The sequence below is a fragment of the Larimichthys crocea genome, chromosome VI (genome assembly GCF_000972845.2).
Source record: "Larimichthys crocea isolate SSNF chromosome VI, L_crocea_2.0, whole genome shotgun sequence".
Taxonomy (NCBI): Eukaryota; Metazoa; Chordata; class Actinopteri; family Sciaenidae; genus Larimichthys; species Larimichthys crocea.
The window spans coordinates 18,657,785-18,674,872 of record NC_040016.1 but is presented as its reverse complement, the minus strand read 5'-3'; the positions used below and the strand labels follow the sequence as shown (position 1 = coordinate 18,674,872).

The following is a 17,088-nucleotide window of genomic DNA, read 5'->3' as shown; positions in this document are numbered from 1 at the left end:
ATGAGGAAGGGCAAGTGACCTAAAACGAGAAGAGAGTTATCAGGAAATGACAAGACAACCTAAACATAGCGAGCTTTATTAGTCATGACAGTCATATTTTTGTTCTAAGCCATGTTAACTGTACAAAAATGATTAGGATGGGAAGGGTTTATGAAAGGGGGGACGGTATTCCATTTTTTCTTAATGTAGTCTGTCCTTTGTTAGATCTAAAGATTTTATTGACTTACAATTTTAATTTAAGTTGTACCCATTCAAGGTTGGAGGATGTTACTCTTACATGTTGTTGGGAGGTGTTGCAGTTGTTTTCTAAGTCAATAGGAGGGTTCAGAGAAAACATTAACAGCCCCTTGGAAGGGTCTTTATTTTCTTTTCAAAGTAAGACATAAAGTTCAGCCCCTCTCAACACCCCAAATCATTTTTGTACAGTCCCTAACAGGCCACATCTCTTCCTTCCTTACACTACCCTATTACATCACTAGGAGTGTATATTTACACATTTGGTGCGCCACACATATTCACAGGCCTCTCCTTGTTCATTGCACTGCAGAAGGTGAAACATGCACAAGAAGCCAAGATGGTGAAAATATTATATCTGTGGATCTCTGGAGCTAAAAATCTTCAGGGTTTGTAGTCGGCATGAAATGTCACATTTAGAGCAAACACTAAAAAACGCCCATGAATACTTGAATGCACAGAAATGTCAGTCCCACACACATCATCTTCCTTTGAAAACAAGTTTATACATTCAAGTATCCCACCACTCTCCCCTTGTCGTGTTATACAAAGGTTCTCCGTGAATACAACAAAAGAAAAAAAAGGTCAAACAAAGTGGAGAGTCGCCGCCAGTTTGCAGAGATGAAAGATAGAAGTGAAAATGCCTGATTCAGATGGAGCTCGTGTCGAGGGAAAGATACAGAGCAGGAAGAGGCCCACATTAAGACCAGACAGACAACATGAGAGGACTGTCTGTCACACATGTTTTCATTTAACCCTTTACAAGATGTAAGCTGTTGGAGAGGAATTGAGGGAGTTGGATCCACCCCTACGACTAAACTTTGTCTCTGGCACAGGGGTCTTAGCTAAGTGGGCTGAGGCGCATACTATAATGCATTATCAGTCTTCTTTGTCTTCTACTGTGACTTCTCCTAGTATTGTCAGCAGTATACTCCAAGGTAATTAATCAAATGCTGAAATCACTGTTGACAATGACACGATTCTTCACAGATGTCAGCTACAGTAAGCAGGAAATACATTGTAAGGAATATGGAATCACTATTATACCAACTAAAGCCACCCAGTCATTTATTACACTTGGCAACATCATATAAACAAAAGTGCACACTCACTATACTCACTTATTCTTTTACTCAGGTGTTGTAACAACAGTGGAGAGGGGCCTGCATGGCGGTGCATTGTATTGCTCAGAAAAAATAATAAATAATTTAGTATTTGTGACCAAAGTGAGGCAAAAAGAGTCAAATCTGCAAAGGTCTAAATATTTAAGAAGAGTTGGGGTCCGGGCTGAAACTGAATGTCTGCACACAGATGGGAACAATCCCTCACAGCCACTGAATCTCACATCACTCACATTAGTGAAAAAAAAGAGTCTCCAGAGTACAGAGTGTGGGGTGTGCTGGGCCATGTCTGAACCAACAAAATGGGGTGCAGGTGGGCGGATTAGGGGGTGTGGAAGGAACCAACAGTAAAGGATCAGGGGGAGGGATGGAGCGGGGGGATGGCAGAATGGAAAAGAGGGCAGGGAGGGGAGGAAAGTTGTTTTTTTTTTGTTTTTTTTTTACATTTGCTAGAGTCAGAGACATTTTGCCAGAGTCACATCCAGTCCTGAGCACACTCTGAGAGAGGGGACAAGGAGGGCCAGTCTTGTTTGATCAGGTAGGTGTGTGTGTTTGTATGCATGTGTGTGAACATGTGTCACTTAGCCTCTGTGGTATTTTCTGGTAACCTTATAGGAGATGAATAAACACATGATGATAGAGTCATATTTTTGTTAGATCACAGGGTAATTATTGGATATTTTCCCACAGTTTTTTGGGGGCGCAGCAGTGAGAGCCATTAAAACAAAGCTGGCCATTCATGGCTAGGTTTTTTCTTTTTTCTTTTTTGTGAACGCTTCCTCTCTGGACTCCCCATGGATTAAGACCCCTAAGAATGTACCTCTCTGCTGGAAGCTACGTTTCCAAAATAAACGCAGTAGCTGCACCAGACAGTTGACTGTTAATTTAACCTCAATAGGATAACATCGAATTTGGGTCGGTGCTTATAGGACACAATGTTTTTGAACAGTAGCAACTTGGCCTCTAAAAGGTGTGAGAGAAGTTTTTGCAGAGATTATTGATTTACTGATTTGTGTCACATTTTGTTGCCTTAATGAACATGTTATCTATTTATTTTTGGAAATCATGTACCTATAAGAGAGAACCTTGCTCTAGTGGATACAGAGGGTTTACTCTGAGCTGTATATGTTTGAAAATGTTTAGAAATATCAGTCATTATAGTCCCACCAGCAAAGTAAATTGTCAGTTTGTGATTGACTTCACTTCTTTGATTTTATTGCCTTGTTTCTCTGTCTTTGTCTCCGTTTGATTACAAGATTTGTGACCATGCGTGTGGTGATTGTCTTCGTGCTGTCTGCCCTGCTTCCACTCTCTCTCTGCCATAATTGGGACCCCTTCGCTTGGCTGTATGGCCGGCAAAGCCAAGGATACTATTATGCCTCCCTGCAGGCGGACACAGCAGGAGGGGCATGTCCAGATGAATGCGACTGCCCCCCCACCTTCCCAGTCGCCATGTACTGTGATGGGCGCGGTCTCAAAGCCATGCCAACCATCCCCTCCCGTGTGAAATACCTATACCTCCAAAACAATGCCATCACAGCCGTGCCAGACTCAGCTCTGGTCAATGCAACCAATCTGGTGTGGCTCATGATGCACCACAACCAGCTGACATCTGACGGCATCGGAAGGAAGGTAAAACCCACATCTGGTCTCAGTCAGTGAGCTCAGACAATTGCAGCCATCCTGGTCTGAATGGTTCAGATGGCTGGCAGGTGGCAGACTATGTAATTACAAAGGAGAAAGTAAGAGTTTTATTGCTGCATATGTTTGGTAACAAAAGGCGATTTCTAAAAGGATTGACTCATTGTTTCTTAGTTTAAAGTCCAAAGGAAATTAATCTGGTCAGTAAATCACAGGCCCTGTGTTCTGCTCTGAAAAGAAATATAAAACAAAAAAAACAAAGAGAGGCATTATATATGTATATATATAAATTATAGCTGCATAATTATATGATTATAAGTGTGTGACATACTATTTCTTCATGAATTCCCCTGCTGGTGCTCAGCTTGCCAGCTGCTGTCAATCAAACACAGACACAGACAAGTCTTCCAGCTGGCTGAGAGACAAGGAGTGTTACTGATATTTCCCCAGATACCCCTTTTTTTTCCTCTTAAATTTCTTTTAATAATACTACATTGCTGCTACAATAGAGAACTTATATGAGGATTTCTGTGAGTTATTTATTCTCAACATCATTTTTATACTGTAGGCGTTTCTGAAGTTGGAAGCACTGGACCGTTTATACTTACAACACAACAATTTGACCAGCATTCCTTCAAACCTCCCTCGCACCCTGCGAGACCTGAGAATCAACCACAACAAGATTGAAAAGGTTTTTTTTTTTTACATTGTTTTTTATATTCATGCACAGCCTCTTGTCTGATGTCTCTCCCATACATCTGAGATTTTAAAATGATTTATACTGTTGCCTAGGTAACACCTGCAGACCTAGAGGGTATGGCTAACCTCACTATCCTGTATCTCAATGACAATGCTGTTACAGACATGGGATCATCACTGAGGGCACTGAAATCCCTCACACTGCTGGACATTAGCGGCAATAAGTTGACAAAGGTAACTGTGTGTATCTGTTTGCAAATGGTGCCATTAATTCAATGGATGATCTGCATAATCTTGCCCCAATATTTTTGTTGACTAATCCCAGGTCCCAGAGTCACTCCCCGAACAGCTGCACCAACTCTACCTGGAGTACAACTCCATCGATGCTCTACCGGAGAGCTTCCTGGGCCATTTCAGTCAGCTGCAGTACATCAGGATGGCCCACAACCAGCTAACGGACAAGGGCATCCCTGCCAACACCTTCAATGTGACTGGGCTGGTGGAGCTGGATCTGAGCTTCAATAAACTGGAGAGAATCCCAATAGTGAGCACCACACTACAGCATCTCTATCTGCAAGCCAACCAGATCAAAGGTAGGATGTATGCAGGTTTAATTTATCACTTGGTACACACATTAAAAAAATATTAAAGGGCAAGAAAACATTTTCTCAATCGGCATTTATTCACATCACATTATTTCACATGACTGTATTTATGTTTCTTACTAGTTTATGCCTCTATGCACCAATCAGGATTGAGCAACATACCACACCCACTCTGCCCTAATGAAATAGGTTTGTTTTTTTTATTGTTAAAAATGATGAGCAGTGATGTCAATTTTCCAAATTTTAATTTTTTTGTTGTGAATATTTAATTTTCTAGCAAAATACTTGCTCATCATTTTCCTTACTGATATATAGGCCAGGTGGTGAGTATGTTGGATATTTGGAGTAGGTTTACCAGAGTAGTACTAAGATTTGCAATGCTGCTATATATGTACAGAAATGAATAACCATCTCTCCATCTGTCTTTCTTAGAGTTCACTCTGGGTAGTTTCTGCAGTGTCGTGGACGTGACCAACTTCTCCAGACTGCAGACGCTGCGACTAGATGGAAACGAGATCAGTCAACAAGACATCCCCACGGAGTCGTCCCTCTGCTTGCGCCTGGCTTCCACCGTTGAGATCTAGCTGTAGCGTATGACACAATGTGTGGTGGTCTGCTCACAAACACAGCTCACTTTACAGTGTGTGACACATCATGTGCATGACATGTGCCAAAAACCAATGCACAATTGGGGCGATGGTATAATTTAATACAGCAGACAGCAGGTGGCAGCAGTTTGTACTGTAATATCTCATTTTACAGTGATTGTCGTGAGCTTACAGGGCAGAGGGCGTTTTATGTGCAAAATATAAACAAGGGAATCTGACACAGAAGTCTGATTTATTTGATAAATAAAGTTAAATGAGCCACAAAATATAGTGTATAAGCCCAATAACATATAATGTTTCTTCTTGTGTACTGAAAATGATCTGACTCTCACCCTCCTTACAGTATATGTTGCTGTGAGGGTCAATGATCTTGATTGTAATCTGTGTTTTTTATTGTTTCTTTCTGTCCTCTTACAAAGCATGCTTTCTACTGTTTTGTCTGATAAGTTCAAGATAAAAAAAAAATATTATGTACAATGTGAAATTTTTTAAATCTCAAGTCATTAGCTCTCGTAAAAAGCATGACAATATTCTCTCTTCTCTGACGACCATGTCCCAAAGTGATATCTTATGCTGTGGCCGCTTGTTTCTGTAGAGATTACAGTGAAATCTACTATGTGAAAAAATATCTCTGTATTGTACTGTAGTGAATCACACATAAAGAGGCCTTTGGGTACATGAATTATGATTCTTATGTACTGTATGCATGGCATGGATTGGTTATCATACAAAGGGTTTATTTTTACAAACCTATTGCAGAATAAATAAAAGTTTGGATTTTTAAAAGACAGCTGCACTCTTTGTATTTTGTGTGTTGTGTGCTGTCACTGACTGTCTCTGTGTGTCTGATTCAGTGCTTTTATGGACAGGAAGGTGGATTAAGACGAAAAGTTTGCTCAAGAGAGACGGTCCTTGTTCATATTTAACTGCTGAAATAAATCAGCTCTCCCACATGCACTTGTTATCTGAAAAAATAATGTGGAAGAAATGAGACATTTTATGAGACATACATTTGAACGCTGGCAGTATTCTTTTTGAAAGACTGTCTTTATCTGCTCCTTGGAGATGGCATCAATAACTGCAAATGCAAACTCAGACACTGTAGGGGCTGATATGAATGTTTCTAAATGGAAAGAATCTCTGTCAGCAAAGTACTTCAGGACATTGGTATCTCTGCTATGTGAGATTATCTGGCTACTCGTTAATGAGTGTCTTCTTCTTTGGTTGTTATGAGATTGATTTGTGCATGATGCATCGTGGATGCTTTGTGCGCTTTGTGCTGGGCCGTGGTGTGACAGTCACAAGGAGGACACGGGATGTCTATATTTACTTGCATGATGTTTTCCCTCTATTACTATGTTTTATAATCTGTGGTCACACAAGCAGATGCTGTCATTACAACAAGTGTATATTATAGGTTTTACAGTGGGTAGGTTGTGGCTGCACGTCACTGACCAAAATGGCTGAGAAGCCAAAAGAGCATCAAACAGAGCACCTTACACTCAGGTACAATGAAGGCTCAGACAGACTGAGCAGAGACAGACCCAAGCCATGTCTGTGTAAAAGGTCAGCTAAAACTAATGATACTCACTCACCAAAAAAGTACAAGCCGCGCCTGTTTTATCTTTCTTTCCATATGAGACAGTCACCTACTGTAAATGATGCATGCACTACATCATAGTTCATGCTCTCTGGAAGACTTATTGCTCACCTTATTGAAAGATGTGGGTGTCTAATACTTTAATGTGCTTGATTATATGCAGGACTTACTGGGTTATCAAAGTTTGGGGATATGCGTTTGTATCGTATGAACCAGTAGACTGTAGTCCTCTATAATGATTAGATCACTTACAGTAAATAGATTAACTATAACATGTTTTTGATAAAGCCATATTTTTGTTTTGCTAAAATCATCAGACTGTTGTCGACTTATTGAACTCTGTAATCCAAAAAAGGGAAGACTTGTGTATCTGCTGAGCAATTTTTAATCATGGTTTAAGTGAGGTGCCGCAAACAAGTGACTTACTTCCTGTTCCTACACTGTAACTTTATTGCCAAATTCATTCACACATCACAGCCAAGCATGAGTAACAAAATGCTGAAGCCAAATTAATGATGTTCCAAATGTTTTGAAATTGTTCTGTCAAATATGGTTAAGACAGATAAAGATAAATAAAAAAAAATTCTAAAAATGATTTGTTGCTGAGGTGTCACAGTAGCTCAGCAGCATTTTCCTGTGTGAGTCGTGTTGTGTGTGTACTCTCAAATAAAAATAAAAAGAAACATAACAGTAACTCATTGACCTCCTCTTGATTCAAGGTTTGTTTATATGGAAAAAAAAAAGGTAAAGGAGTTAAGATATGGCTAAAATTTGAATCAGACTTCATGGTAGTCATGGTATCCATCACCTCTTAGAAACATTTTCAACTTGCCAGTGATGACAGGTGGGAGACACGTGCCCATGTAACAGCAGTACAAAACATTCTGGATGATTATTTGGCCAAAGAAAGAACGTTTATTGCTGCTGAAGGAGTCATAACAATATCAAACCTGCTTACTGCTTAAATATACCTCATTCACTGGGTAAAGTAAAGTGGTTGTAATCAATATCTTTATATGAATGACAATGTGAAACGTGATTACAGGTTACTCACAGGGATAAACCCTCAAAAGAATCAGCATCTTGCACTTCCTTTTTGAGCCCTATGTCGAGTTTTTGTTATGTTGCTGCAGAATAGACCCAAAAGCAGACTTGGATGTGTTTCAAACAGGGGTTTACTAGATAGAGGTCGGGAACTGGGAATGGCCGACGAGGTGATATGGTCGAGGGCAGGCAATCTGGGCTGGCAGGGGAGAAGTAGGTGGGGAGAGCAGGCAGGCAGATCTCTGGGAAGAGGTGGTGGTAATGGTCCTGTGCACAAAGAGACTGGTTAAGAACAAAGAAAGATAAACTTTCAAAAGAGGCCTGAGCGTGACTAACACTGTAGGTGACACAACGATCTGGCAAAGACTGGATGAAGAGCCGGGGTAGATATACTGCTACAGAGTAGTGGACTGGTTGCAGGTGAGACAGACTGGCAGCTGGTGATGATGGCCACTCCCAGGGAGACAAGACAAACAAGACAGACACACAAGGGGAGGGGAAAACAGTGGAACGACAAGTAGTGGGGAGATGCAACACTAAACTATGACAGTTTTAGAGACTTTCAGCTCATTGTTTTGGTTTTTACTCCACTGCTCAGAGCCAAATGACGGACAGGCAGACTTTAGCTGTGATTTATTTCAGGATTTGGTGGAGACCACAAAAAGAAATACTCGCCTTTGGCTCTTTATCTGCTGCATGTGTAATAAGTGCCCTTTTTTTGCTATATGAACTTAAGTCTTAAGGTCATAACGTCATATGAGTGTTGTTAAGAAAGACATGAGTGGCTTATACCAGGAAGGAAATCCAACACATTTGAGTTTATGGATGAGTGTGTGTGTGTGTGTCTGTTTATCTCTGACTATGAGAGTAATGGTTCATTTACCTCTCTCTGTCACCAGTCATGTCTTCTGACACGGTTGTGGTAACACCATCAGGTTGTCATTACTGGTGACACAGATGTAAGTTTGCTAACAGTGCAGTGATTACGAGCGTATGTCACTGACCATGGGATCTATCCATCATCAGTCACAGCCGTGGCTTTAGGGAGTAGTTGTTAGGACATCTCAGCGGAGCCACACACACACAACACAACACAACACAGTATTACTAAGTGGCAGTCACAGATCCGCTGTTGTCTGTTTGTCAGTTCAAAGGAATTAATGTTATCACACACAATCAGAGATATGAGGACTCACACATCTCTATTTCAAGGGATATACACAGTATCTGAGCAGAAATGTGAATCATTCGGAAGGGTCCAAAATACTGTGTGTGTGTGTAGGTGAGTCACCACTGTTGTCAAAAAGTTTCCCTTCTTTCACTAATACGTATTAAATCATGATTTCATTTTTAAAAATAAAGGCTCATTGCACACACAGACTTATTGAGCTCAGCGGTGTTGTAAGGGGGTGTGGTGGTCTGGGCAGGTGATTGGCTAAAAAAAACCAAATCCCTCCCTTGTCTGTCAAAGGGGGAGACTTTAAAACAGACCTGCCTGAGTGATTTGAATGTCTTATACCATTAACAAGCAGGTGAAAGGATATGAAGGAATACGGCTGGAACAGTTTCAAGGATTTAATTTTCAGAAATCCGGCAGCTGTCGATCAGGTAGGATTGCAAACCAGATATTTGACCAGATATATACACAACAGTTACATTGAATAAGAGGATTTGGGTGCTTGCATGTGTTTGTGTTTGTATTAATAATAATAATAATACATTTTATTTAAAAGCGCTTTTCAGGGTACTCAAAGACTGCAATTAAAAAAAGCAAAGAAGTATGAAACAAAACATATTTTTGCTTAATTTTGTAAACAACTTAGAGAAAATATCTTGTTTTACAGCTGAGTCAGTATCAATAGTTACAGTAGTTGATTTTAACCTAATATAATGCATGTATTGTATTTGTGGTATTTGAATCTTGTACACACACACATAAGACATAAAAAAAATCAAATCAAGTGTATTTGTATAGCCCTTTATAATAGCCGAACGGTACCCAAAGTGCTTTACAACAAAGCCATAAAACAATACATAACAGATGCATAACAAACAAATACAATTAGAAGTGCTGTAGTGCTGCAGGGTATTAAAAGCCTTCGGGAAAACAAAGATAGGAGCAGACAGAATGAGTACACCGAAGAAACAGTCAGAATTGAAACGCCAATCTAAAAAAGTGAGTCTTAACTTAAGTTTAAAATCAATTCTGAAACGGACTGGAAGCCAGTGGAGTGACGACAGCACAGGGTAATGTGTTCACGTCTGGATGGGCAGCAGCGTTCTGCACAAGTTGAAGTTGACGAGATATTGAGGACTGACTGAGGCCAACGTAGAGGACATTGCAGTAGTCCAGTGATGAAAGCGTGGATTGCCCTCTCGAGATCCTGCCGACTGAGAAAAGACTTGAAATGGTTTATGGTTTCACATTTTTGTCAGATATTATTACTTAGTGTTTATAATTGTTATTGGAATTTTTCTAAGAAAAACCCTTTAATAAGGAAGACTAGATTCAAAGTATCAAGGTTTAAGTTGAACTTATTATTCTTGTACAAGAATAGTACAGGCTCCCTGAGGAGCACTAACAGTTGGTTCTTGTACATTTTCTTTTTAATGGGCTGTCTCGGACACCTCCCCACTGATACAGATAATATCATAACGTCCTTTTTTTTTGTTTTCTGCTCAGTAATGAACAGGATGTTCCCTATCCAAATGATACCTCCCTAACCTGTCTCTCCTGTCCTTGTACTACTGATTTTTAATTATCTCTCCCTGCCAGCCTCAGCAAAACACAGCCCAAATGTGCACGAGACATGCAAAAGACAGGATACACACACAACTATATAAATTAAAACATCTGAACCCCAGTATAATGCTAATTTTTATAACAATAATAATATATATAATCATTCTAAACTTTACTGTACTCACTGCAGCTATTTTTCTTACCGTGTCCCAGGAAGAACATGCAATATCTGAGACATTTTACAACTTTTGTTTACAAGTTTTGAAACGTTTCATTGAACAGGACCCACACGTGGATGATGGCGATGAGAATCATGAGCGCGGGAACTGGAGTAGCAAGAAGGAGTACATCCTCTCTACAATCGGCTATGCTGTTGGACTGGGAAATATCTGGAGATTTCCATATTTGGCCTACGAGAATGGAGGGGGTAATATTTGGTGTCTAATCCGTTAGTGTTAGAAATCCTGTTTGATAGCTCCACTCCTTCTGATGTTGTATTTTTTTATTCCCAATCTCTCATTTTGAGCAGGTGCCTTCCTGATCCCTTACTTTTTGATGTTGGTGGTGACTGGAATTCCTCTTTTCTTCCTGGAAACCGCCTTCGGGCAGTTTTGCAGCCAAGGTCCAGTAAACGTATGGAGAGCGGTGCCAATCATGCAGGGTAAGACAACCATTCAAGTTTTAAGCCTTTTTTTTTTTTGGTGGTCAAGCATGAGGAATTTAATGAGGCTGTTGGTTAATGGTCAACTGTGGAGCCAAAAAGCTATCTTTTTTATGACTCATGACTTGTTGATTGTTTGGTTTTAAGGCTTTGCCGTGTGTCCAGATTTAGACCGACCTACAGTAAATAGTTCTCTTGCTTTACACATAAGCCCAATGCCTAACCGCTGAAGCCAAAGGTACAAGTCTCTTCTTTTAGTTTTTCTTGCTGCAATCATTCCTTTAGTTCATCCTGGACATTAAAAGATCACTTCTGAAGTGGTTACCACTTCTCTTCCAAAGTTACAGCCTTTTCAGTATTAGTCCTCAAAGATATCTACTTGATTTGACTACTGAGGCCTCGCGTTACCCTGTGGATTTTACATTTTTACCTAATTTAACGAGAAGTATAAAGCATTTTTTTAATGGCCACATGGGCACCTCACTATCTACTAACAAAAAAACTCAACAGTCATGAATGTGAATATGCGTGTAGTCAAAATGTATATATGAATGTGAATGAATACATTTGAGGTGATGATGATTGATGATTAAGTGGCACTTTATGAAGTAGTACTGGTGACAGTAAACACCGCAAAGATAAGATGAACCTCATATTAGTCAAAGCAATAAAAAGCCAGTCTGACACATTGCAGTAACGTCTGTTCGTCACAGTTTCCAGCTTTTTGATTCCAACCCTGAAGTTTATACAGGAGCTTGGCAGTGCTAGCAACACTTTGGTACCACTTGATTAAATTTTGTATGATACAATATACAAATATCATACATGCCAGAATCAGATGTTCTGTTGAAAAGGCAAAAACCATAAAATCAACAGTGTTTTATAACCTCTCTTTCTACCACTCCAGGTCTCGGCATCAGCATGGTTATGGTGACTCTAATGGTATCAATTTACTATAACGTCATCATTTCCTACAGCGTGTACTACATGTTCGCCTCCTTCCAGTCTCCTCTGCCGTGGTCCGGCTGCCTCACTAACTGCAGCAATACAACTACAGGTGAATATACTGTGCATATAGATTAATTGTCTGCAGGTCAAAGCTGTAATCAAATAATTCTTCCATTCTGGTAAATTAATACTTGTTTTTTTTTATTTTTCTAGTGATTTGTAATGTAAGTGGCGTTGCAGTAGCCAACTGGACTCAAGAAAACACCACCTGCCCTTCATCCAACATAATCAAAGTTCAGAGCCCGAGTGAGCAGTACTGGGAGTAAGAATCACACATTCATAAATAACCCCAGGACTCGTCATACTGCTGCGTCCGTACACTTAGATCTCTCTCTCTCTCTCTCTTCTTCAGTCAAGTGGCTCTGCAGAGATCCAGCGGTCTTGATGAAACAGGACCAGTAGTTTGGCACTTGGCCCTCTGTCTGCTGTTTACCTCTATGCTTGTTGCTGCAGCGCTCATCAGAGGTATCAAGTCGTCAGGCAAAGTAAGTCAACATCCACCTCAGAGCAGGTTCTTGTCCAGAATCCGACTTCATGGCCAACAAAATATTGATTAATTAGTTATTTTTTTAAGTGCGGATAGCCATAATTTGTTAACTTTGTATAGCTTTTTCATTTTTGGTTGTTGTTGTTGTTTTTAACCCTTGTCTTGTGTCTCTCCAGGTTGTGTATTTCACAGCTACATTTCCTTATGTGGTGATTCTGATCCTGCTGATCAGAGGTGTGACACTAGAGGGAGCTAGAGATGGGATAGAGTACTACATCGGTTCCCAATCCAATTTGACTAAATTGACAGAGCCACAGGTAAAAAAAAAACAACCTAAAAAACACACTACAGTAACATAAGTTTCAAAAAGGAATTTGTGTTTTCTAATTGTGTCTTTTTAGGTGTGGAAAGATGCTGCAACTCAGACCTTCTATTCTCTCTCGATTGGCTGGGGTGGAGTCATGACTCTGGCTTCCTACAACAACTTCCACAACAATATGTTCAAGGACTCAATTGTTATTTGTCTTACTAATGCTGGTAGGAACACAGCTGCTGTAACAACATTATTTAAAGAAAGTTAAAATAATTTATAATTTATATTATCACACATTATTCTCCATCAATGTATCAATTTCCTTTATTCTAATTATCATGGTGATGGTGGCATCCCGAAGTCCCTCTCCCCAGCAATGCATTCCAATCAAGACTCAGCTCCCTCTTCCCCACAATGGTCTAGTACAATGTTTGCATTACAGCTGACACTACATTAATCCTCAGGATCATCTCCCCAAGACCCCAAGATACTTAAACCCCTGTATTTGGGGCAGCAACTCGCTCCCAACCTGGAGGGAGCATCCACCATTTTCCAGCAGAGAATGATAACCTCAGACTTGGAGGTGCTGACTCTCATCCAGGCCACTTTACACTCAAAGCGCCCCAGTGCATGCTGAAGGTCATGTTCTGATGAAGTCAACAGAATCACATCGTCTGCAAAAAGCAGAGATGCAATTCTGAGAGTCCCAAACCAGACAACCTCCTAACTCCGACTGCGCCTTAGAAATCCATAAATTGTGACTTTTGACTTTGTGCACTAGCACAACTCTCACATTGGTTGTACTTGGTAGCTCATACTCCCTTGGTACCCCCCACAGGATCCTTCAGGGGACATGGTCTTAGGCCTTTTCCAAATCCTTGTCCGGGTCAAGGTGCTACAGCTCCTTTTTGTGGACGCTCTTAGTCTGAGCCTGACCAATTTGCCTTGGACACCTAGACAACAGAGTACAACAACACAAACTGACACAAACTCCACCATCACATATTGTTTGCAAAATCTTAATCAATTTTGTTATTTTCTTATTTTCCAAGGCACCAGTGTTTTTGCAGGATTTGCCATATTTTCGATCTTGGGACACATGGCTCACATCTACAAAGTGCCTGTTGGAGAAGTTGTGAAAGAAGGTCAGATAGACACACAATGTGGGCACCAGTTAATAATGTGGAAATGTGGAAGACCACCACGTGATTTTTTTTTTTTGTTTCTTTGTCTTTGTGCAGGATTTGGATTGGCATTCATTGCATATCCAGATGCTCTCTCTAAGCTTCCTATTTCCCCTCTGTGGTCCTTTCTGTTCTTCTTCATGATACTGACTGTTGGTCTGGACTCTCAGTTTGCAGGAATAGGTGAGCTCTTCAGTTGCCATTCATACTTTTTGATTGATACATAACATTCGGAAGATCAACAACATCCTGAAATCTCTTCTTTTGACATTAGAGGTGATCACCACCTGCGTGATCGATGCCTTCCCTAAAGTCTTCAAATCCAGGCGCGGTTTGTTGACTATATCATTATGTTCCTTGGTCTTCCTCCTGGGTCTGCCATGTGTCACAAGGGTAAGTCTGCCTCAGAGTAACTTCATGTTAATATTGTCTGACTTATACTAGCCAACCAACTCATCTCATATATGTGTGTGTCTGGAATAGGCAGGAATATACTGGGTGACTCTAATCGACAAGTCTGTTGCCAGCTGGGTGCTGCTATTTCTGGGTCTCTTTGAGATCATTGGTGTCTGCTACATATATGGTAAATATACTTATTGGAGATAAGTACATATATATAGGTGACAGTGAGGCTTAAACTCCAGCTGAGTACATGTGTGTGTTCTTCCAGGAGGGAACCGTTTAATAAAAGACATTGAGATGATGCTCGGAAATAAGAGTTTTATTTTCTGGCTGTGGTGGAGAGCATGTTGGTTCTTCATCAGCCCCTGCATCATAGTGGTGAGTATAACATTGCCATGGAAACAGAATACACATGCATTAACATGTCATGTTAATTCAGGTCATGTTTGATAAATGTCCATCGGTCTTGTCTAGGTGATCCTGATCTGGTCTTTAATTAAGTATGAGGCACCCAAATATGAAAAAATCCCGTTCCCAGACTGGGGCTTGGCTTTGGGCTGGTGCATGGCTGTATGGTGCCTCCTCTGGATCCCTGGTATTGCTGTGTATAAGCTGATGAGAGCAGAGGGAAGTCCACAGAAGGTGTGTATGTGTGTGTTATGATAGCTGACAAAATGTTGTTTTTTTTACCCTGTTTGAATACATTGATTTTTCCATGAATTAAAAAAAAAAGTGATAATCACTTTTACTTTCCACAGCGTCTGAAGTCATTGTGCTCTCCAACTAAAGAGTGGCATCCCTACCTGGATGTCCATCGAGGAGAGCGGTACTCAGAAGAACGTTGCCACCACAGGATGACCAGTAGAAACGAAGCACAAGTGAATGTGAATGTAATCTCGAGCTCATGGCTCTGATGTGTATCTTTCTTCTTCTTTATTCACACACGCACACAACATATTGACATCCAGTAATTGTCATTATTTAAACTTCAAAAGAAAAGAAGATTATTATTATTATTATTTGTTTGTTGCATTAAATGATTTTTGACCTCTTGCTGTCCGATATTTCCTGCTGGTACAGGCAGCATACAACAGGCTTGTGTGAGGTCATGTGTTTGTAGTAAATGGAACAGAGACATTTAGGGCTCAATAATTTAATTCAATGTATTTATTGGGAATATTTCTTAAGGGGGCTTGTGGTGGTGTTTCTTATATTGTCAACGGTCCATTGTTTGTTTGTTTTTTATTTTACCGTCTATCAAACAAAATGATTAATGTTCTTCTTAATCTATCAGTAATCATGTAATCATGCTTCCTCTGATATTTTACAATAAATAACTTCTTTCTCTGCATCTCTGATATGTGATGTGTCACACGGGCATCAGTGGCAGCGTCTTACCAACACAATCTATTTTCCAACGTAGCGCGTTATTAAAGCCCAAAACAATTCCCTATTCAGTTCCCAGTGTACTTGGTATACCGAGATAAATGTAACCCAGTCAGATACAAATAGTCCTGCAATAAATGTTACCTTCAGCAAAGTTATAATGTTCAGTATTTGTTTAAACTGAGAGGTGTAGATTTGCAAGTTTTTCTACTATCTTGTGCAAAACGTTAATGTAAATGAGGGTTGACTTTATATATCCTGTTCATATGTACATACTCTGCACTTTACTACTCTGCACTTCCAGTTAGATGCTAAACTGCATTTCGTTGTCTGAGTATTTGTTACTTTGTTCAACGACAATAAAGTTGAATCTAATCTAAATATGAGAAACATCTCTGATTATAGCAAGCTCATCTGGAACAATGTGATGTTGTTATATCCGGTCCAGATGTTCTGACTGTTGCAGATGTGGTCGGCTCTTTGCTTTCGGAAGTTTATATGAGTGGAGGGAAATAAGAGATTAAGGAATCACCAGACAAGTTCATAGTAGGACAGTTTGATAAGTAAGGATAGAGATGGATGTAAAACTGCGTGTTACAAGCCATATCATGTTGTTCTATCAGAGGAGATGATAGTTATAAACCAAAACAGATAAGAAGATAGGAGCATGACTAAATTACAGCAGTATCAGGAATGCAAACCTGGTGTGGTAAGAGTCAAAACTTCATTATAATCCAGGGAAACTGTTCGCTTTTATTGATTTATTGTGCACCTTCACTCATCTCAGCGCTAAAGACCACAAAGGACTCGAGTATTGGAGTTTCTTTTCTTTCTTTTGTGTGATTTACTATCATCTCTCCACCATCATCATGTCAAGTAAGAAAAAAGTGAAAAAAGAAGGATAAAAACTGGTCGCTGCTGAAGCTGTTAAACTAGATAAACCACCAATTTCATTTGAGATTTGTGATATGTGATATTTACCAAGGAACTTCCCAGTATGTGTACAGCTCACTTGTATTTGATCAAGCCTCAGGGTCGCTCTCAGAGCAAATTACAGTCTGGGTTTGTTGCATGTCTGTGACTGTGTTTGTTTCACTGTGAGAATGTTGAAAGCTGAGTTATTATAATGAGTTGTTTTAAATGGCTCGTGCAGGAGTTTTACGTTCTTGTTTATGTGTCTGTGTTTGTGTCATCTGTCATGTCAACACTCTGTGATTACAGCTGGTTTCAGTCATCGTGCAGCTGTCTGACGTCACCGAACAAACGCTGATCTGTTTAGCTGATCTCAGTCGTCTTGACCAGACAGTGTCTCATAAGTTACTGCAGTGGTTGTTAGAGAGAAGATATATATA

General features: G+C 40.0%; 2 protein-coding genes across 2 annotated transcripts; both read left to right on the top strand.

Moving 5' to 3' along the window:
* The first annotated feature begins 1,480 nt into the window (after nucleotides 1-1,480).
* fmoda (fibromodulin a) lies at nucleotides 1,481-5,677 on the top strand. The gene is made up of 6 exons (XM_010738828.3): nucleotides 1,481-1,893; nucleotides 2,612-2,987; nucleotides 3,565-3,687; nucleotides 3,789-3,929; nucleotides 4,021-4,288; nucleotides 4,733-5,677. The coding sequence occupies exons 2-6, from the start codon at nucleotides 2,622-2,624 to the stop codon at nucleotides 4,882-4,884; spliced, it is 1,050 nt and encodes a 349-aa protein (XP_010737130.2). The 5' UTR covers nucleotides 1,481-1,893; nucleotides 2,612-2,621; the 3' UTR covers nucleotides 4,885-5,677.
* Nucleotides 5,678-9,048: 3,371 nt separating this feature from the next.
* Nucleotides 9,049-15,577, top strand: slc6a14 (solute carrier family 6 member 14). The gene is made up of 15 exons (XM_027278851.1): nucleotides 9,049-9,160; nucleotides 10,578-10,722; nucleotides 10,825-10,956; nucleotides 11,864-12,013; nucleotides 12,118-12,226; nucleotides 12,317-12,449; nucleotides 12,628-12,768; nucleotides 12,853-12,988; nucleotides 13,817-13,909; nucleotides 14,006-14,131; nucleotides 14,223-14,341; nucleotides 14,432-14,531; nucleotides 14,619-14,728; nucleotides 14,825-14,992; nucleotides 15,109-15,577. The coding sequence occupies exons 1-15, from the start codon at nucleotides 9,095-9,097 to the stop codon at nucleotides 15,262-15,264; spliced, it is 1,884 nt and encodes a 627-aa protein (XP_027134652.1). The 5' UTR covers nucleotides 9,049-9,094; the 3' UTR covers nucleotides 15,265-15,577.
* The last annotated feature ends 1,511 nt before the right edge of the window (nucleotides 15,578-17,088 follow it).

Coding starts and splice junctions, on each gene's coding strand:
- fmoda (XM_010738828.3), top strand. CDS start 2,622: ATGCGTGTGGTGATTGTCTTCGTGCTGTCTGCCCTGCTTCCACTCTCT. Junction 3,688..3,788: donor ACCACAACAAGATTGAAAAG/GTTTTTTTTTTT, acceptor ACTGTTGCCTAG/GTAACACCTGCAGACCTAGA. Junction 4,289..4,732: donor GCAAGCCAACCAGATCAAAG/GTAGGATGTATG, acceptor TGTCTTTCTTAG/AGTTCACTCTGGGTAGTTTC.
- slc6a14 (XM_027278851.1), top strand. CDS start 9,095: ATGAAGGAATACGGCTGGAACAGTTTCAAGGATTTAATTTTCAGAAAT. Junction 12,014..12,117: donor CTGCAGCAATACAACTACAG/GTGAATATACTG, acceptor TTATTTTTCTAG/TGATTTGTAATGTAAGTGGC. Junction 14,993..15,108: donor CAGAGGGAAGTCCACAGAAG/GTGTGTATGTGT, acceptor TACTTTCCACAG/CGTCTGAAGTCATTGTGCTC.